Genomic DNA, 21,116 nt, shown 5'->3' on the forward strand with positions numbered 1-21,116 from the left:
TGCTCTACCAGCACTTACATAGCCTTTGGTGGAAAAAGGATCTCTTAACGAAGGAAAGAGGGTCACAATTCCAAGAGCATAACGTTCTCTCTGTTGATGAGTGGGAAGCCTCCTGCTCAACAACATTACAGCATACACGCCAAATATGTTTAACCAACGTTTTGTTGATGAAGGTACTATATCTTTCTACAGTCTAAATGATGCCAAATAACATGAATGTATAGTTTGATTGTTTTGATCCATTGTTTGTGGCCAGATTGGCTAATGACAAGCTTACTCTTTCATGTGGCTGACTAAGACTGCAATCATCTCTCTCCTGGTTCTGTGGTCCAATGTTTTGGTTGTCTGGTACTCTAATACGTCTTGCCCACCAGGTCTACTAGTCAGGGCATCTCGGACCATCTATTAAGACAAGAGAAAAGTTCAATAATTTAGGGTTGGTTTATGCTGCCAACACAGAAATGGGATTACAAACATCCAATATCAGTTATCATTATACCTCTTTTGCTGCTGCAGAGTCGATGGCCTCATCTCCTAAGGTTGTGTTGGCCTTTTTAGACGGTCTTTCTGGAGATCTCAGGTCTAAATCGCTTGACGAAAGGGATAATGTGTCTGTGCACGAACTAGGTGTCGAACAGCCTGCAGGAGAAAATTCTGAGCACAAACAATGGAACAAAGTAATCAATCTATACAGTCATGTTATTTGATATGTGAGACTGTAGAAAGATACCTTCATCAAGATCTTTGATTGTGAGGCACAGGTCTAGATTGGCCTCAATCAGGTCCAGCAGGACATCCTCCTCCACCTCAGTTTGGGACTCATCACAAATTTGTATTTGTGCTGCTGAGGGCAGTCCAAACCTTTTTTGGACTACAGAAAGAGAGACTAATCAGAATACAGGGAGATAAGCCACCTAGGGGGCAACAGAATGGGTCTGACCCAAATCAAGCCCAAGGGTTCAATTAAGAAAATACATCAGACCTTGATTTATGAAATCTCTGTTAGAGCACCCAGGCTGCAACTTCATGAACTTCTTGCATTTTTGGTATTGGACCTTCACCAACATGTTACACTGCACTCCTGCAAAACGCAATTACACACAATGTCATATTTAAAATAAATTTGGTTGCAAACATTTTATGGTGTAGCTGTACATACAGAAACAATCACACACAATGCCCCATAATACCCTCTCCCTTTTGTCTTCCCTGCAGTGGATCAACCATTGCCACTTTAATGATGTAACGTGTCTGCCTGCGGATCCCGGATCGGTGGCTTGGCAAGGCAATATTCCAGTGAAATCAACCATACTAACTAGCTATCTAACTAGCTACAAACAGTTACCACCACCACTCAAATCTATAGGAAAGAAACTGGCCAATACATTTCAAGCCATATTGGCTTGAACACAATGTCTGCTCTGTGATTAACAACAAGCACACACCATAGACATGTTAATCTAAATGACCAAGGACAACCCTATCACCTCTGGCCACGTGCTCTAGCTATCTAACCTTAGCGCTAAGTTACAAGATGTTGAGGTCGGTGTCATAGCTAGCTACCTATCTAACCATTTTTGGGCAGACAAACATTCTTAGATATGCATTTCGAAGAACAAATTAGTAGATATTAGCCATGTTGTTACATTAACCTCCTGGCTAGCTACATGCTGCACCAAACGAGGCTCAAATTGATCACACCCCAATTAACACCATGCACCTGCTGCGCCACAAATTTTAGTTGGCCTCCTGAACTCAACACGCACATGTTTGAAATCACCTAGCGGTACAGCCTTTCTCTGATCCTTTTGGATTTTGATTCATTTTCTCAAATCGAATAGTTTGCTAACTTTAGCAAACGCATGAAGTTGAGACAAAGTTCCAGCCAACATGTAGCTAGATAGCTAATTAATCTATCGCTAATGTTAACTAACCACGTTTGCTAGCTAGCAACCTTTAAATCTAAACTTTGCAGATGTAGCTATATCTACAAACAAAGATCTCGACCATTCACTTAGCCGATATAACAAGTTTGGCCACCAGCTAACTTATTAAACAATGAACATATTACTTACCTTTCAATGCTGCACAATTCCAGCTGCCCTTGCACCGTCGGCAATTAGATGAAAAGGAAGTTTCAAGTTAAAACCGGAAGCACAATCAACACTGCTCAGTGCCACCGCCCAACCTCTGTACAGGAACTCTCACCTGGGAGTTATATTAGCACAGAGGGTGTAAAAACAACTTGATTAAACTGGCCAATTTGAAAAGCATGAAAAGCAACACTTGTTAAAACTGGCCAATTTGCTGTGTATAAGGTTGGGAAAGAGCAATACAGTCCTTGGGAAAGACTACTAAATGGCGGGGGCGGGGCTTCAACTTTTCCATATTTAAAATGTCTTATTGTCCCAGAAAAACACATGGACTTATTTCAAACAGTGAAAGACACTAATTGCCCTGCGATGGTGGCGCATACCTAAAGCCTACATTTTATGCAACAGTGATTACTGACATAAACGATATTGGATAGGTAGCACATACCGTTTATGATCGACAGTGAATGTTATATTATCGATGAGACGGTGGACTTTACTTGTGATTCCTCTTTGTGCGTTTCCTCTTTTGGCTGATAAGTAAAGCGTTATAAAGTATGTTGCTTTGAAATGTTTGTTGGCTGTCTAATGCATTCTATCTAGAAAAGTATTTCATGTCTGTCCTGCTGATTTTATATTTGGTAACCAGGTAATCAAATCTGTAAAAATGCGTTTTAGTTGGAGAATATGGATTTCATGTTTAATGCCAATCCATTCTAAACCCATGTTTCTGTTTCTCTCAATTCAGTTCTCTCTCTCTCTCTCTCTCTCTCTCTCTCTCTCTCTCTCTCTCTCTCTCTCTCTCTCTCTCTCTCTCTCTCTCTCTCTCTCTCTCTCTCTCTCTCTCTCTCTCTCTCTCTCTCTCTCTCTCTCTCTCTCTCTCTCTCTCTCTCTCTCTCTCTCTCTCTCCAGCTCCTTCCAGAAGTGGAGAGCCAGAGGCGCTGTGCTGGCAGGACCTGTAACCCTTGCATGGGGAACCTAGCCTTGGGTCGAGGACTACTCACCCAGTCTGTGTGTGGATCTAACTCCACAGAGTCCTACTGCTCCTACCAGCAGACTTCTAGTTCTCCACACAAGGAGTCTTACTGCCCAGCAGCACCCAAATGCAGCAAGTGCAATGCAGCCCTCCCCTACCAGGCCCACCTAGCCACTGCCATGACCAACCCATCCTTTGAATACCCAGATACCTGGTGGCAGTCTGCAGAGGGGGTGGCGACCGAGACCCTCCATCTAGACCTGGAGACAGAGTTCTACTTCACCGACCTGATCCTGGTGTTCCGTTCCCCCCGCCCTGCTGCCATGCTGCTGGTGCTTTCCCAGGACCACGAACAGACCTGGAAGACACTCAGGTACCATCGAGGACCACTTTGGAAATAAGTGTTTTAATTAATGATTTGATGTGCTATCCTCTGGGATCAAATACACATTTTGTTGATGTATGTATTATTTTTAAACCCAGGTACTTTGCCAGGGACTGTGAGGGCACCTTCGGCCTGGCAGAGGAGGCTCCTGTGGGGGAGAGCGTGGCAGCCTGTACCTCCAAGTACTCAGGAGCGTTCGCCTGTGCCCTAGGAGAGGTGAGTGTTGTGGGTTCTGTGGGATCTCTGGTTGGTTTCAATGGGAGAAGTCTGTTGTAATGTACACCAGTGGTTGGCGTACATTACAGGACGCATACTCAGCTACACAAAGCCCATGATAACATCATGCATAAATAGAATATTAATTTTCCCTTTATTCTTCTGATGTTTCTCCCTGAGACGATTTTGGATGTGGCATTGTTAGAGAGAGAGAGAGAGAATGAAAGGTGAACCAGATGAAGGCCTGGTTCCTATTTTCCCTGTGGCACTCCTGACCAACCCTTCCACTCTGCCCCTTTCCTTAGGTGCCCTCTCCCCTGAGTAACTCTGACCAACCCCTCCACTGCCACCTGTCTGACCAACTCCCCTGTCTGTCTCTAGGTGATCTAACGTGCCAAACTCTGAGCAACCTCTACACTCTGTCCCTGTCTGTAGGTGCCCACCCCGAGCCTAACTGACCGACCCCTCCATCCTTCACCTGTGTCTGACCATCTCCAATCTGCCCCTATCCTCAGGTAATCTACCGTGCCTTGTCCCCCGGGCACTCCCTGGACCCCTACGGGCCGATTGCCAAGACCCAGTTGATGGTCACCAACCTGCAGGTGCGTCTGCTCCAGAACCAGCCTTGCCCCTGCCAGGCTAAAGACCCAGATGCCCTGCCCATGGCCCATTATGCCATCTATGACTTCATCGTTAAGGGCAGCTGCCTCTGCAATGGGCATGCCGAGGACTGTGTACCAGCCGGCGGGTACCTCCCCACCAGGCAGAGGACCAATCATGTGGTGAGTAAGTGTGACATGCACCACCAATAACAAATCACAACCGACCACTTATCTCTCTTTGTCATATTAGCAATGCGCCAAAACACTGTGATCGTTAAGCACAATTTGTTCTGTTACACAATGTCCCTGACTGTTTTCGTATGTGTGTTTGTGCTGCCAAGTGTTTGTGTGTATGAGGCTGCTTGTGTTTAGGCCTCATTTTGTGTGTATGTTGGTGTGTGTGTATCCTTTATGTTTGTTTTATTGTGTGTGTATTTGGTCAATGTGCGTGTGTCAGGGTCTGTGTTCAGGTGTAAGTCTCTGTCACTCTTTGTGTTCCCACCCCTCCTTGTTCTAAATCTGTGTTGTGGTGTTTTGATGCGGCGGCTGTGGGCTTTACTGAAGACTAAATATCTAGCCACAGCTTTACCTCCGATTACAGGAAACCTGTTTATATTAACCTAATTATGGTGTAGTAAAACCCCATTGCTTAAACAGCATCCCACATGTTTTTCACTGTAAATGGAGGAACACCAGTGTACTAACAGTGTTGTAAAATGGCTCATCATGTAAACATTGGCAGGTAACAGTGGTTTGGAAGTCAATCAATGAGGGGTAGGAAGATGATTAGGGATTAAGTGTGTGTGTGTGTGTGTGTGTGAACACTGTTTTCTGTCTCCCTCTTGTACTCATGTGTGTATCTGTCTGTAACAGTAATCCAGTAATACATATGTAATACACTGCTCCCTCTCTCCCCTGCGGCAGGTCCATGGGAGGTGAACACAAAACAGCCGGCGACCACTGTGAGCACTGTGCTCCCCTCTACAACGACCAGCCTTGGCAAGCTGCCAACGGCATCATAGGAGCACCGCATGAATGCAAGAGTGAGTCTTACAGGGCCAGGAAGGTCAATAGGCAAAACAACGTACATTACATAATATACACAGCTACAGACAGATGTCTTCACTAGTAGTTGTATGATTCAATAGGTACAGGATGCCATTGCTCTCAAGGTGATCTGTCTTTTATAGAAACATTCTCATCATGATAATTTTGTACCCTTTTCAAAATTACATCGATGCAAATATGAGTGAAACCTACTATCTGTACCTTTGAGAAAACAGATGCACCTGAAACATTGGATTAGAACGCTGTCAAATATCTTGTTCTTTTTCACTTTGACCGGGGTGTGTGGCTGGCATCAGGATGCCGTGGTGGGGGTGTGTGTGACTCCTGCCGCCACAATACAGAGGGCAGACACTGCCAGAGCTGTAAGAGAGGGTTCTACAGGCACCTCAACAGACCCAGCTCTGCCCCCGACTCCTGCACACGTAAGAGAACATACTTCTGCCTGCCTCTCTCGGTCCCTGTTATATCTGCTTTGTTACTATGTTGTTACACCAGCTCTGCCCCGTCTCCTGCACATGTAAGAGAACACACTTATCCCTCTGTCTGTCCTTGTTATGATTTGTTTTTTAACCCGAACCCTCAGCCTCTGACTCCTGCACAAGTAAGAGAGAAATTGAATGATTTGTACCTGTTATCTGAATGATTTGTTACAATGTTATTACTCTGGCCTGACATGGGTTGCCATGGGCAACTATCTCCATGTTGATGATGGTGTCCATTGTGATGGTATCCACATCTCCCTCCCTCTTATGTCTGAATTATTATTATTATATATATTTTTTTGTCATTTAGCAGACGCTCTTATCCAGAGCGACTTACAGTTAGTGAATACATATATATATATAAAAAAAATATATATATATACTGGTCCCCCATGGGAAATGAACCCACAACCCTGGCGTTGCAAACGCCATGCTCTATCAACTGAGCTACATCCCTGCCGGCCATTCCCTCCCCTACCCTGGACAACGCTAGGCCAATTGTGCGCTGCCCATGAGTCTCCCGGTCGCGGCCGGCTGCGACAGAGCCTGGATTCGAACCAGGATCTCAAGTGGCACAGCTAGCACTGCGATGCAGTGCCTTAGACCACTGCGCCACTCAATTGTTGTTACTATGTTGTTACTATTGCCTGGTATGCGTTGCCATGGTCTACATAACAGCAGTGATTGTCAATCATGGTCTTGAGTAGTTTATTTTGTGTGTAAGTTCATTTCTTTCTCCAGCTCAGCAATGAAACACCTGATTTAGCTCATCAAGGTGTTAAATGTCAGTTGATTAGTTGAATCAGGTGTGATGAAGGCACTAAGCCCTAACAAAAACATTCGGTAGTGGAAGGTTAGTTATGCCCACTGTCAGCTCTGACATTATGTTCAGACATATAGGACCTTTTCGAACCACTTCGATCGCAATGCCAACTACGGTATTGCCAACTTAAACAATACTGATTCCTTTAGTCCTTTTCAGTAGAAGATCAACAATGTCTTTGGGGAATCTGACAGTAATTGCAAACAATGGAGGAATCTCCCCTGCTCCATGCGAGGCACATTTCCCCAGGCATGCCTGCTCGCTCCAGCTGCTTAAAGAACAAAAAAACTGTTTTGGGGAACAAACTGGGTTTGAGAGAAAGGGAAAACACACACATGCACACGCAGGCACATACACACACAGACACGGACACGGACACACACACTAAAAGCCGGTCATTCACGAGGGGAGTCCATCAACCAGTGAAAATGACAGTGTGAAGGGAGAATGATTTACTGTTTGTTTTTACAGTAATGTGTGTGGGGTGTGTATGTGGAGTATCCTCAGGGTTAAATGCATACTCCCGCCCATCTTGTCCTGTTGCCGTGCTGCTTATGGAAGCCTGATTTCTAGTGTATCGGGAATGTACAGTATGTTTGTGTGGGTGTGTTTGTTTGTGTCTGCTTCTGTTTTGCCTGGGACGTATGGTTTGGAATGGACTTGGTGCATATTTTCAGAATAAGTCAACAAACCTATTCTGAAAGGGAAACGATAAAGAAATTAATTAGTTACGTATGTTGGATAAAATGCTAGTAATGTGCTAATACTACCTCCCTGTTCTGTTCTGTTTGTCCCTCCTCTCACCTTGTACCTACAGCGTGCGACTGCCACCCTGTAGGTTCAGTGCCCTCGCTTTCAGGTTGCGATGATGCCTTCTGTAACCGTAGCAACGGGGCGTGCACCTGCAGACCGGGTGTGGGCGGTCCTATCTGTGACAAATGCATTGTGGGATTCTGGGGGTTCCATGGTTACGGGTGCAGGCTGTGTGACATGGACATCTAATGTGTATGTGTAATGTACATTCTCTCTTTCTTTCCAGAAAATGTGAGTGTAAGGAGATGACTATTGGCGACCCCAAACTATTCTGTGCCAAGGAGTATGAGTATGGTAGATGGGAATAAGAAAGATACGTGTGGGAAAAGTGGGAAAAAGTTCCTGGGAAAAGCCTTCACAACTACATAATCTTAGCATTAGCCATGAATGCTAATGTCATAAATTGTCTCCTGTGGCTCCACCTGTCATTGTACTCCTCTTTCTCAGAGAATTTACTGTAAAAAGAGATGATAATAATCTCAGACATATGTAAAGATAACCCTGCAGACTAAAATTGAAATCTAATACATTGCACGTTTGAGGTTAGCCCACTACTATTTTAGCCAACTCCAATGGCTGTTGGTATGCATAACAACAACCATAGGAGTTGGCTATAGAGTACAAACAGATCTGGGACCTGTCAGCTTCCTGCTTCCCCTGTTTGTCTCCTGGCCTCTAGAGGTCAGCTGTGTTCCCCTTTTGCCTTAGTTTTTCCTCATGTGTCCTAATTAGCTTATCTATGTCACCTGTGCCTTGTTTCCCCTTGAGTATTTTAGCTGTGTGTTTTCCCCTTGTTTCTCACTTGGTTATTGCGTCCTGACTGTGTGTCTCCTGCTTTGTCTCACCGTGTCTGTCCTAGTAAGTTGTTGAAGTTATCTTTAGTTTGTTTTTCTCCCCTCGTGGAGTTGTTTTGTTTTGCCTCCTGTTTTGGAATATTAAATCTACTTGCCTGGAGTATTGCCTTGGGTGTTTCATTTGGGTCCTACAACATTTCCTCTGTGGCTAAGGGGTAGTACCCCCAGCTCTACACATCTGAGACCGGAGTTCTAACCCGGCTTGTGACAGAATAACCAAGTCAATCATGGACCCAGAAACACTCAGTTCCCAGGACCTGTTGGCGGTGATCATTCGACATGAGAGGCTTCTTTCCAGCGCCATGAAGCCGTTCTCAGCCGACAAGAGGAGCTGATGGCTAGACATTCTCAACTCCTGGCCGAAATGATGAGTTCCCTTCACCAGCTCTTTGAACGCCTCCTTGGTTCTCCCCCCTTCCCCCGGTCACCTCCCAGTGACGACAGGCCTTCTCGGTTGGCGGAGCCCCGACTACCACCTCCCAAGCCCTTTTCTGGGGATCCAAGCTCTTGTCAGGGTTTCCTCACCCAATGCTCCCTCACCTTCGAGCTCCAACCCTCAAGTTTTCCCACAGACCGTTCCAAGATTGCCTACCTCATTACCCTTCTTTCAGACAAGGCGCTCGCCTGGGCCTCTGCGGTGTGGCAGTCCCAGGAGGCCTGTTGTGACTCCCACGCTGCATTTGTAGAAGAATTCAAGCGGGTGTTCGATCATCCTGTCAGTGGGCGGGAGGCTTCCAAGCGCCTACTGTCTCTCCGTCAGGGCCCCGAGCACGGCAGATTTTGCCATTGAGTTCCGAACCATAGCAGCAAGGAGCGGATGGAATGATGAAGCGCTGAGGGTCTGCTTTCAGGGAGGGTTATCTGAGCCCCTTCAAGATGAGTTAGCCACCCGTGAACCAGCTGAAGATCTCGAGTCCCTCATAGCCTTGGCCATCCGCCTGGACAATCGTCTAAGAGAGCGGAGAACGGCTCGCCGTCAGGTGTCTCTGTCCCAAGTTCCTCTGAGCAGCTCTGTTTCTCCTGTTTGGACTCCGTCATTCAGAGCTGCCCCGGCTCCTGAACTGCCCCAAGATTCCCCGGAGAGCATGCAGTTAGGCCGTTCCAGGCTTTCTTCCAACGAAAGGGAACGTCGCATGAGGGAGCGTCGGTGCCTCTACTGCGGGGTTGCCGGCCACTTCCGGCTCCACTTGCCCCGAGCTTCGGGAAACGCCTGTCCCCGCCCAGCTACAGGAGGGTTGTGATGGGGAAAATTAGAGCTCCTCCTACTAACGCGGTCCTAGCTATTCCAGCCACTCTGTCCTGGGAGGGCCACCAGCATCGGGTCCAGGCTATGATCGATTCCGGTGCCGCAGGTGATTTTATGGATGTAACCTTGGCTAAGGAACTTAAGATCCCTACCCAACTACTTCCTCAACCCCAGGCAGTTACAGCCTTAGATGGCCGACCTCTGGAACCAGGAAAAGTTACTGAGGCGACTCAGTCCCTGCGACTTACCATCTCTCAACACCAGCAGGAGGAGACCTTCTATCTCATTGACTCTCCCGAGTATCCTATTATCCTGGGTCACCCTTGGCTATGCAGACATAATCCCCAGATCGACTGGCCTACTGGCACCATTCTTAGCTGGGGTCCCACTTGCCAACTCACCTGCATGCTTCAGAGTTCCTCAGTCCCTAGTACCCAGTTTCAAGAGTCTGTTGACGTCTCCCGAGTCCCCAGTGTTTACCATCGGTTCAAAACAGTGTTCAGCAAGGCCCGGGCTACTGCCTTACCGCCTCATCGCACTTATGACTGTGCCATTGATCTACTCCCTGGGTGCTGCCCTCCTAGAGGTCGGATCTTTCCTTGTCCTCCCCCGAGCACGCAGCTATGGACACTTACATTAAGGAGTCCTTGGCAGCCGGCCTCATCTATGCCTCTACTTCCCCGGCTGGGGCGGGCTTCTTTTTTGTTGAAAAGAAAGACGGGGGTCTGAGGCCTTGTATTGATTACCGGGGACTCAACAAGATCACGGTTCGGAATCGATATCCTCTTCCTCTCATGGCCACTGCTTTTGAGCTGCTTCAAGGGGCTTCCATTTTTACTAAGCTGGATCTCCGCAATGCTTACCATCTCGTGCGGATCCGGCCAGGAGACGAATGGAAGACGGCGTTCCAACACGCCCACGGGACACTATGAATATCGGGTGATGCCGTTCGGGCTCACCAATGCCCCCCGCAGTATTCCAAGCCCTGATTAATGATGTTCTCCGGGATATGCTTAATCTGTTCGTCTTCGTGTACCTGGACGATATCCTCATCTTCTCGAGGTCACTGAAGGAGCATGAGGGGCATGTTAGCCGGGTTCTCCAGAGGCTCCTTGACAATCACCTCTACGTTAAGCCTGAGAAGTGTGAATTTCATGTTTCTCAGACTCAGTTTCTCGGGTTTATTGTTACTCCCGGGCACCTAGAGATGGATCCCAAGAAGGTCAAGGCGGTCCACGATTGGCCCACACCTGCCACGGTCAAGGAGGTTCAACGGTTCATTGGCTTTTCTAACTTCTATCGGAAGTTCATCAAGAATTTCAGCTCGGTGGTAGCCCCCTTGACGACGCTTACCAAGGGAGGAGGGACCAAGATTCACTGGGGTCCGGAAGCAGCAGGGGCCTTCGAGGATCTCAAGCGCCGCTTCACTTCTGCTCCGATTCTGGTGACCCCTGACCCAGAGAGACCTTTCGTGGTGGAGGTGGACGCCTCAGAGGTGGGGGTGGGAGCCGTCCTGTCACAGAGGGGTGCGGATGGGAGATTACACCCTTGTGCCTTCATGTCTCGCCGCCTGTCTGAGGCCGAGCGCAACTACCACGTGGGGGATCTAGAGTTGCTTGCGGTTAAACTGGCCTTGGAAGAGTGGCGCCATTGGCTTGAGGGGGCTCAGCACCCTTTCCAGGTTCTCACAGACCACAAGAACCTGGAATATCTCCAACAGGCTAAGCGGATGAACCCTCGGCAAGCACGATGGTCCCTTTTCTTTAATCGATTCCAGTTCATCCTGACTTACCGACCTGGCACCAAGAACGTCAAGCCGGATGCTCTGTCTCGAGTCTATTCTCCCGAGGTACAAGAGAAGCCCTTGGCATCGATTATTCCGAGGTCTAGGATCGTCGCACCTCTTCAGTGGGAACTAGAAAGAGGGGTACGAAGCTCTTGCCCATGAGCCCGATCCAGGCGGTGGTCCTGCCGGTCGCCTGTACGTTCCTCTCTCGGTTCGGGCCCGCGTCTTGCAGTGGGGTCATGAGTCGCCCTTGACATGCCATCCTGGCAGTGCTCGCACACTGGAGTTCCTCCGACGGCGGTTTTGGTGGCCGTCCATCAAGAAGGACGTGCAGGTCTACGTTGAGGCCTGCCCTGTGTGCAACCAGGGAAAGTCGACACGCCAGCGACCCCAGGGACTGCTCCATCCCTTACCTGTTCCTCGAAGGCCATGGTCACACCTTTCGCTGGACTTTGTTACGGGACTTCCTCTATCCCAGGGCTACACCGTCATCCTTGTGGTGGTAGACCGTTTCTCTAAGGCTGCCCGGTTTATTCCCCTGCCCAAGCTGCCCTCGGCTAAGGAGACTGCTGAGCTCCTCATGAACCATGTCTTCCGGATATTTGGCATTCCCCTGGACGTGGTCTCTGACCGAGGTCCCCAATTCTCGTCCCGGTTTTGGGGGGCCTTCTGCAGGCTTATTGGGGCCACAGCCAGCCTATCGTCAGGATTCCATCCAGAGTCTAATGGCCAAACGGAACGGATTAATCAGGATCTGGAGACCACCCTGCGGTGTATGGCGGCCAGTAATCCCACGTCTTGGGCCACCTATATCATTTGGGCTGAATATGCCCACAACACCCTCCAGTCCTCAGCCACCGGATTGTCCCCCTTCGAATGCCAGTTCGGTTACAACCCTCCTTTGTTTCCAGAGGAAGAGGCGCAAGTTGGTGTTCCCTCGGCCCAGCGCTTTGTCCAACGCTGTAGGCGGACCTGGAAGAAGGCCAGGTGTACCCTCCTTCGGACCTCCCAGAGATACCAAAGTCAGGCTAATCGCCACCGCCGGACGCCCCTAGTTTCCGAGCTGGTCAGAGAGTTTGGTTGGCCACTAAGAACTTGCCCCTCCGGGTCGAATCCAAGAAGCTTTCCCAGAGATACATCGGCCCTTTCCGCATTTCTAGAAAGGTTAACCCTGTGTCGTATCGTTTAGTTCTGCCTCGCTCCCTTAGAGTTAACCCCACTTTCCATGTTTCACTCCTTAAACCTGTCTTGTCTTCTCCTTTTGCCCCCCCCCACAGACCCCCGCCACCTCCCAGGATCATAGACGGCCAGCCAGCCTACACAGTCCGCCGGATACTGGACTCCCGGAGGGTCCAGAACTCTCTGCAGTATCTGGTGGACTGGGAGGGCTACGGGCCAGAGGAGCGCTCCTGGGTTCCAGCCAGGGACATCCTGGACCCAGGGTTGATCCGAGATTTTCGCACCCTGGGGCCAGGGTGTTCTGGAAGGAACGTCAGGAGTCGTTCCTAGAGGAGGGGGTCCTGTCAGCTTCCTGCTTCCCCTGTTTGTCTCCTGGCCTCTAGAGGTCAGCTGTGTTCCCCCTTTTTGCCTTAGTTTTTCCTCATGTGTCCTAATTAGCTTATCTATGTCACCTGTGCCTTGTTTCCCCTTGAGTATTTTAGCTGTGTGTTTTCCCCTTGTTTCTCACTTGGTTATTGCGTCCTGACTGTGTGTCTCCTGCTTTGTCTCACCGTGTCTGTCCTAGTAAGTTGTTGAAGTTATCTTTAGTTTGTTTTTCTCCCCTCGTGGAGTTGTTTTGTTTTGCCTCCTGTTTTGGAATATTAAATCTACTTGCCTGGAGTATTGCCTTGGGTGTTTCATTTGGGTCCTACAACATTTCCTCTGTGGCTAAGGGGTAGTACCCCCAGCTCTACACATCTGAGACCGGAGTTCTAACCCGGCTTGTGACAGGACCAGGCTGTAGTGAATGATGCCAACTGAATTGAAAAGGAAATGCTAATACACTGCATGTTTGAGGCAGTAGTAGATGGTGCCAGCAGAATTTAATGGGGATTATGCCAACAGTACTGAACAGAGATTGATTTATCTCTTCTCTATAATGCTGATGCTGAGGATTGTGGCGGCCCATGATCAGGGCTCCCATGCTGAGGTGGAGGTCAAGGTAAAGAAGGTCCTATACCACAGCAGCCAGGTGAGGATCCAGAGAGGTCACATCACCCTCTTCCCAGAGTCCTGGACCACCCGGTATTTGATCACCTACCAACCAGTAAGAATTCCGGCTCTCACAGACCTGTTAGTTTTTCTTTAAGAAGCCCTCCTGTTCTCCACTCATTACCTGTATTAACTGCACCTGTTTGAACTCGTTACCTGTATAAAACACACCTGTCCACACACTCAATCAAACAGACTCCAACCTCTCCACAATGGCCAAGACCAGAGAGCTGTGTAAGGACATCAGGGATAAAATTGTAGACCTGCACAAGGCTAGGATGGGCTACAGGACAATAGGCAAGCAGCTTGGTGAGAAGGCAACAACTGTTGGTGCAATTATTAGAAAAGAAGTTCAAGATGACGGTCAATCACCCTCGGTCTGGGGCTCCATGCAAGATCTCACCTCGTGGGGCATCAATGATCATGAGGAAGGTGAGGGATCAGCCCAGAACTACACGGCAGGACCTGGTCAATGACCTGAAGAGAGCTGGGACCACAGTCTCAAATAAAACCATAAGTAACACACTACGCCGTCATGGATTAAAATCCTGCAGCGCACGCAAGGTCCCCCTGCTCAAGCCAGCGCATGTCCAGGCCCATCTGAAGTTTGCCAATGACCATCTGGATGATCCAGAGGAGGAATGGGAGAAGGTCATGTGGTCTGATGAGACAAAAATAGAGCATTTTGGTCTAAACTCCACTCGCCGTGTTTGGAGGAAGAAGAAGGATGAGTACAACCCCAAGAACACCATCCCAACCGTGAAGCATGGAGGTGGAAACATCATTCTTTGGGGATGCTTTTCTGCAAAGGGGACAGGACGACTGCACCGTATTGAGGGGAGGATGGATGGGGCCATGTATTGCGAGATCTTGGCCAACAACCTCCTTCCCTCAGCAAGAGCATTGAAGATGGGTCGTGGCTGGGTCTTCCAGCATGACAACGACCCGAAACACACAGCCAGGGCAACTAATGAGTGGCTCCGTAAGAAGCATCTCAAGGTCCTGGAGTGGCCTAGCCAGTCTCCAGACCTGAACCCAATAGAAAATCTTTGGAGGGAGCTGAAAGTCCGTATTGCCCAGCGACAGCCCCGAAACATGAAGGATCTGGAGAAGGTCTGGATGGAGGAGTGGGCCAAAATCCCTGCTGCAGTGTGTGCAAACCTGGTCAAGACCTACAGGAAACGTATGATCTCTGTAATTGCAAACAAAGGTTTCTGTACCAAATATTAAGTTCTGCTTTTCTGATGTATCAAATACTTATGTCATGCAATAAAATGCAAATTAATTACTTAAAAATCATACAATGTCATTTTCTGGATTTTTGTTTTAGATTCCGTCTCTCAAAGTTGAAGTGTACATATGATAAAAATTACAGACCTCTACATGCTTTGTAAGTAGGAAAACCTGAAAAATCGGCAGTGCATCAAATACTTGTTCTCCCCACTGTATATATACAGTACCAGTCAAAAGATTGGACACACCTACTCATTCCAGGATTTTTCTTTATTTTTACTATTTTCTACATTGTAGAATAATAGTGAAGACATCAAAACTATGAAATAACACATGGAATCATGTAGTAACCAAAAAAGTGTTAAACAAATAAAAATATATTTTTTATTTGAGATTCTTCAAATAGCCACCCTTTGCCTTGATGACAACTTTGCACACTCTTGGCATTCTCTCAACCAGCTTCATCTGGAATGTTTTTCCAACAGTCTTGAAGGAGTTCCCACATATGCTGAGCACTTGTTGGCTGCTTTTCCTTCACCATCTCAATTGGGTTGAGGTCAGTGGATTGTGGAGGCCAGGTCATCTGATGCAGCACTCCATCACTCTCCTTCTTGGTAAAATAGCCCTTACACAGCCTGGAGGTGTGTTGGGTCATTGTCCTGTTGAAAAACAAATGATAGTCCCACTAAGCTCAAACCAGATGGGATGGCGTATTGCTGCAGAATGCTGTGGTATCCATGCTGGTTAAGTGTGCCTTGAATTCTAAGTAAATCACAGGCAGTGTCACCAGCAAAGCACCCCGACACCATAACACCTCCTCCTCTATGCTTTACGGTGGGAAATACACATGCGGAGATCATCCGTTCACACACACCGCGTCTCACAAAGACACGGCGGTTGGAACCAAAAATCTCCAATTTGGACTCCAGACCAAAGGGCAAATTTCCACCGGTCTAATGTCCATTGCTCGTGTTTCTTGGCCCAAGCAAGTCTCTTTTTCTTATTGGTGTCCTTTAGTAGTGGTTTCTTTGCAGCAATTCGACCATAGAGACCTGATTCACACAGTCTCCTCTGACCAGTTGATGTTGAGATGTGTCTGTTACTTGAACTCTGTGAAGCATTTATTTAGGCTACAAGTTCTGAGGCTGGTAACTATAATGAACTTATCCTCTGCAGCAGAGGTAACTCTGGGTCTTCCTTTCCTGTGGCGGTCCTCACGAGAGCCAGTTTCATAATAGTGCTTGATGGTTTTTGCGACTGTACTTGAAGAAACTTTCAAAGTTCTTGAAATGTTCTGTATTGACTGACCGTATGGACTGTTGTTTCTCTTTGCTTATTTGAGCTGTTCTTGCCATAATATGGACTTGGTCTTTTACCAAATCCTTTACAAAGTCTGCTGCCTCAGTTTTGATGATGGGAATTTGCATATACTCCAGAATGTCATGAAGAGTGATCAGATGAATTGCAATTAATTGCAAAGTCCCACTTTGCCGTGAAAATTAACTTAATCCCCCCCAAAAAACATTTCCACTGCATTTCAGCCCTGACACAAAAGGACCAGCTGCCATCATGTCTATGATTAACACAGGTGAGAGTGTTGACAAGGACAAGGCTGGAGATCACTCTGTCATGCTGATTGAGTTAGAATAACAGACTGGAAGCTTTAAAAGGAGGGTGGTGCTTGAAATCATTGTTCTTCCTCTGTTAATCATGGTTACCTGCAAGGAAACACGTGCTGTCATCATTGCTTTGCACAAAAAGGGCTTCACAGGCAAGGATATTGCTGCTAGTAAGATTGCACCTAAATCAACCATTTATCGGATCATCAAGAACTTCAAGGAGAGAGGTTCAATTGTTCTGAAGAAGGCGTCAGGGCGCCCAAGAAAGTCCAGCAAGCGCCAGGACCGTCTCCTAAAGTTGATTCAGCTGCGGGATCGGGGCACAACCAGTGCAGAGCTTGCTCAGGAATGGCAGCAGGCAGGTGTGAGTGCATCTGCACACACAGTGAGGCGAAGACTTTTGGAGGATGGCCTGGTGTCAAGAAGGGCTGCAAAGAAGCCACTTCTCTCCAGGAAAAACATCAGGGACAGACTGATATTCTGCAAAAGGTACAGGGATTAGACTGCTGAGGACTGGGGTAAAGTCGTTTTCTCTGATGAATCCCGTTTATGATTGTTTGGGGCATCCGGAAAACACCTTGTCCAGAGAAGACATAGTGAGCGCTACCATCAGTCCTGTGTCATGCCAACAGTAAAGCATCCTGAGACCAATCATGTGTGGGGTTGCTTCTCAGCCAAGGGAGTGGGCTCACTCACAATTTTGCCTAAGAACACAGCCATGAATAAAGAATGGTAACAACACATCCTCCGAGAGCAACTTCTCCCAACCACCCAAGAACAGTTTGGTGACGACCAATGCCTTTTCCAGCATGATGGAGCACCTTGCCATAAGGAAAAAGTGATAACTAAGTGGCTCGGGGAACAAAACATCGACATTTTGGGTCCACGGCCAGGAAACTCCCCAGGCCTTAATCCCATTGAGAACTTGTGGTCGATCTTCAAGAGGCAGGTGGACAAACAAAACCCCACAAATTCTGACAAACTCCAAGCATTGATTATGCAATAATGGGCTGCCATCAGTCAGGATGTGGCCCAGAAGTTAATTGACAGCATGCCAGGGCGGATTGCAGAGGTCTTGGAAAAGTAGGGTCAACACTGCAAATATTGACTCTTTGCATAAACTTAATGTAATTTTCAATAATGCTTGTAATTATACTTCAGTATACCATAGTAACATCTGACAAAAATATCTCATAACACTGAAGCAGCGAACTTTGTGAAGACCAATACTTGTGTCATTCTCAAAACTTTTGACCACGACTGTACATACATACACACACACAGAAAGCTCTTTACCCTCTCTGACCTGTTATTGTAAAAGAGAATGTCTTTATTTAACAAATGTATCTAAACCCTTGTTATGTGGCAATTCGGTAGAACTCCAACCAGTCATCCAGGATATTGCATACTCTCCTCTGAAGACTCAAATCAAATCAAATCAACTTTTATTTGTCACATGCGCCGAATACAACAGGTGTAGACCTTACCGTGAAATGCTTACTTACAAGCCCTTAACCAACAATGCAGTTTTAAGAAAAAGACGAGTTAATACAAATATTTACTAAATCAATTAAAGTAAAAAATAAATAAGCAACAATAAAATAACAATAACGAGGCTATATACAGGGGTTACTGGTACCGAGTCAATGTGCGGGGGTACAGGTTAGTTGAGGTAATTGAGGTAATATATACAGTACCAGTCAAAAGTTTGGACACACCTACACATTCCAGGGTTTTTCTGTATTCTTACTATTTTCTACATTTTAGAATAATAGTGAAGACATCAAAACTATGAAATAACACATATGGAATCATGTAGTAACCAAAAAAGTGTTAAACAAATCAACATGTAATTTCAAATAGCCACCCTTTGCCTTGATGACAGCTTTGCACACTCTTGGCATTATCTCAACCAGCTTCATGAGGTAGTCACCTGGAATGCATTTCAATTAACAGGTGTGCCTTCTTAAAAGTTAATTTGTGGAATTTCTTTCCTTCTTAATGCGTTTGAGCCAATCAATTGTGTTGTGACAAGGTGGTATACAGAATATACCCCTATTTGGTAAAATATCAAGTCCATATTATGGCAAGAACAGCTCAAATAAGCAAAGAGAAATGACAGTCCATCATTACTTTAAAACATGAAGGTCAGTCAATACAGAACATTTCAAGAACTTTGAAAGTTTCTTTAAGTGCAGTCGCAAAAATATCAAGCGCTATAATGAAACTGGCTCTCATGAGGACCGCCACAGCAATGGAAGACCCAGAGTTACCTCTGCTGCAGAGGATACGTTCATTAGAGTTACCAGCCTCAGAAATTGCAGCCCAAATAAATGCTTCACAGAGTTCAAGCCACAGACACATCTCAACATCAACTGTTCAGAGGGGACTGTGTGAATCAGGCCTTCACGGTCGAATTGCTGCAAAGAAACCACTACTAAAGGACACCAATAATAGGAAGAGACCTGCTTGGGAAACACGAGCAATGGACATTAGATCGGTGAAAATGTGTCCAAATTTGAGATTTTTGGTTCCAACCGCCTTATCTTTGTGAGACGCGGTGTGGCTGAACGGATTATCTCTGCATGTGTAGTTCCCACCGTAAAGCATGGAGGAGGAGGTGTTATGGTGTGGGGGTGCTTTGCTGATGACACTGTCTGTGATTTATTTAGAGTTCAAGGCACACTTAACCAGCATGGCTACCACAGCATTCTGCAGCGATACGCCATCCCATCTGGGTTGGGCTTAGTGGGACTATCATTTGTTTTTCAACAGGTCAATGACCCAACACACCTCCAGGCTGTGTAAGGGCTATTTGACCAAGAAGGAGAGTGATGGAGTGCTGCATCAGATGACCAGGCCTCCACAATCCCCCGACCTCAACCCAATTGAGATGGTTTTGAATGAGTTGGACCGCAGAGTGAAGGAAAAGCAGCCAAAAAGTGCTCAGCATAAGTGGGAAGTCCTTCAAGACTGTTGGAAAAGCATTCCAGGTGAAGCTGGTTGAGAGAATGCCAAGAGTGTGCAAAGCTGTCATCAAGGCAAAGGGTGGCTATTTGAAGAATCCCAAATATAAAACATATTTTGATTTGTTTAACACTTTTTTAGTTTGTACTTGATTCTATATGTGTTATTTCATTGTTTTGATGTCTTCACTATTATTCTACAATGTAGAAAATAGTAAAAATAAAGAAAAACTCTTGAATGAGTAGTGTGTCTATTTGAATGGAATTGATGGAGAGAGACTGCTCGCGCATGCTCTGATTTAAAGCAACAATATTTGAGTGACAGGCTGTTTTCTACGTTCATAGGTCTACGTTCATTGTGAACTGCACTCCATACTGAGATGGGCTGTCTGTCCCCACCATGAGCGTTCATTGATCATACAGAGAGCAGAGAGAAGGCCTTAGAGAAGGCAGATTTTATTAATAATTTAACAGTTCCATTTCACGTCATGCTGTTGATATAAATAATTTATTATAATTTATTGGTTTCTCGCAGTTATTTATCCCGGGAAAAGGGAGTGGTTTTGGGCGGTAGACCGAGTTCCCGCCATTCAACCATAGACTGGAACTCAGTAGGCCCAAACAGGTAGAAGAGAGAGAACAGAAGAGAGAATTTTAAAAAACATTAAAGGGATAAATCGGCTAATCTCTTCAGTTCCCTGAGCTCCCCCTCTTGCCTGTGTGTGTGTGTGTGCTCCCCCACTCCCCTGTCTGTCTGACAGAGGGAATACTCTAGAGCACCGAACTGACCAAGACACTCTCAGTTTAGAAATGAACTGACTCCACGCATGTCCTCTCTCAACCATTATATCTGATGTAATTGGATCTTTGTCAGGTTTAAGGTCGAAATATGACATAACGAGGTCTGCCTACTGTCATGGTGGTGTGTCTTCATAAGGCCTACTTCTATTTCATTCAGGGATGTAGTGGTAGAAAAACTGGTGGGTAAACCCTGAGTGCCTTGGGTAAAAAGAGGTGATACCCTAATGCAATATATTTATTTTATTGGGTGCAATTGTGGTCAAATCATATGGTTCACTGCAGCGGAAGAACTCTGGCGAAGTTAAGAGATTAATATGTACTCAGCATTTGAAAGGTGAACTGAGTTTACCCTCCGCTACAACACCGATTCCACTCCATATCAGGTTGTTGTGGGAGACTTAAGTTAGCTAACAGAAACTAACCCCCATGCGTTTCTCTCATTAGTAAACAACCCAACAACCCCTTATTAATCCCCAAATAAACATTGAGCTACTTAAAGTAAGGGATGAATTGACTTCACTGTGTGTCTGATCTAGATCTTGAAGGGCTGACAATACATACAGTATTTGACCCAGACTCAACAGGCATAAGAAGTCCTGTGTTGCTGTCTCTAAGGAGTAGCTAGGTCAGTAACTGCTGGCCTGGTCTGGCTGGAGAGACATGATGTATTCCTTTACTATGACATAATCAGTTAGACTATGTCCTTGTACCAAAGACTATTAACGGGAGGGAGTTTGGACATAAATGGAATGGAATTTGCATGTGGCGGATAATGTTGTGATGGGATACATGAATGAACTCTGACTTTAAAGGAATTTGTCACAATCATATCATCTGTATCTTGTATATAAAATGTGATGCCTTATACTGTAACTGTATGCATTAAGAGTCACGCCCATGGCCTATGTCCTATATTTTTGTATTAAATGGACATAAATGGGT

General features: G+C 46.5%; 1 protein-coding gene across 1 annotated transcript; it reads left to right on the forward strand.

Annotated features, from left to right (window-relative positions):
* The first annotated feature begins 3,056 nt into the window (after positions 1–3,056).
* On the forward strand, positions 3,057–20,253 carry LOC121577185 (netrin-4-like). Its single transcript, XM_041890951.1, is given in 10 exon segments — positions 3,057–3,442; positions 3,553–3,670; positions 3,976–4,101; positions 4,186–4,418; positions 5,197–5,338; positions 5,579–5,762; positions 7,463–7,648; positions 7,651–7,752; positions 13,444–13,610; positions 20,248–20,253. Coding segments are annotated over 10 exon segments (1,644 nt in total). The 5' UTR covers positions 3,057–3,062.
* The last annotated feature ends 863 nt before the right edge of the window (positions 20,254–21,116 follow it).

This window comes from Coregonus clupeaformis, chromosome 11, assembly GCF_020615455.1.
Source record: "Coregonus clupeaformis isolate EN_2021a chromosome 11, ASM2061545v1, whole genome shotgun sequence".
Lineage (NCBI taxonomy): Eukaryota > Metazoa > Chordata > Actinopteri > Salmoniformes > Salmonidae > Coregonus > Coregonus clupeaformis.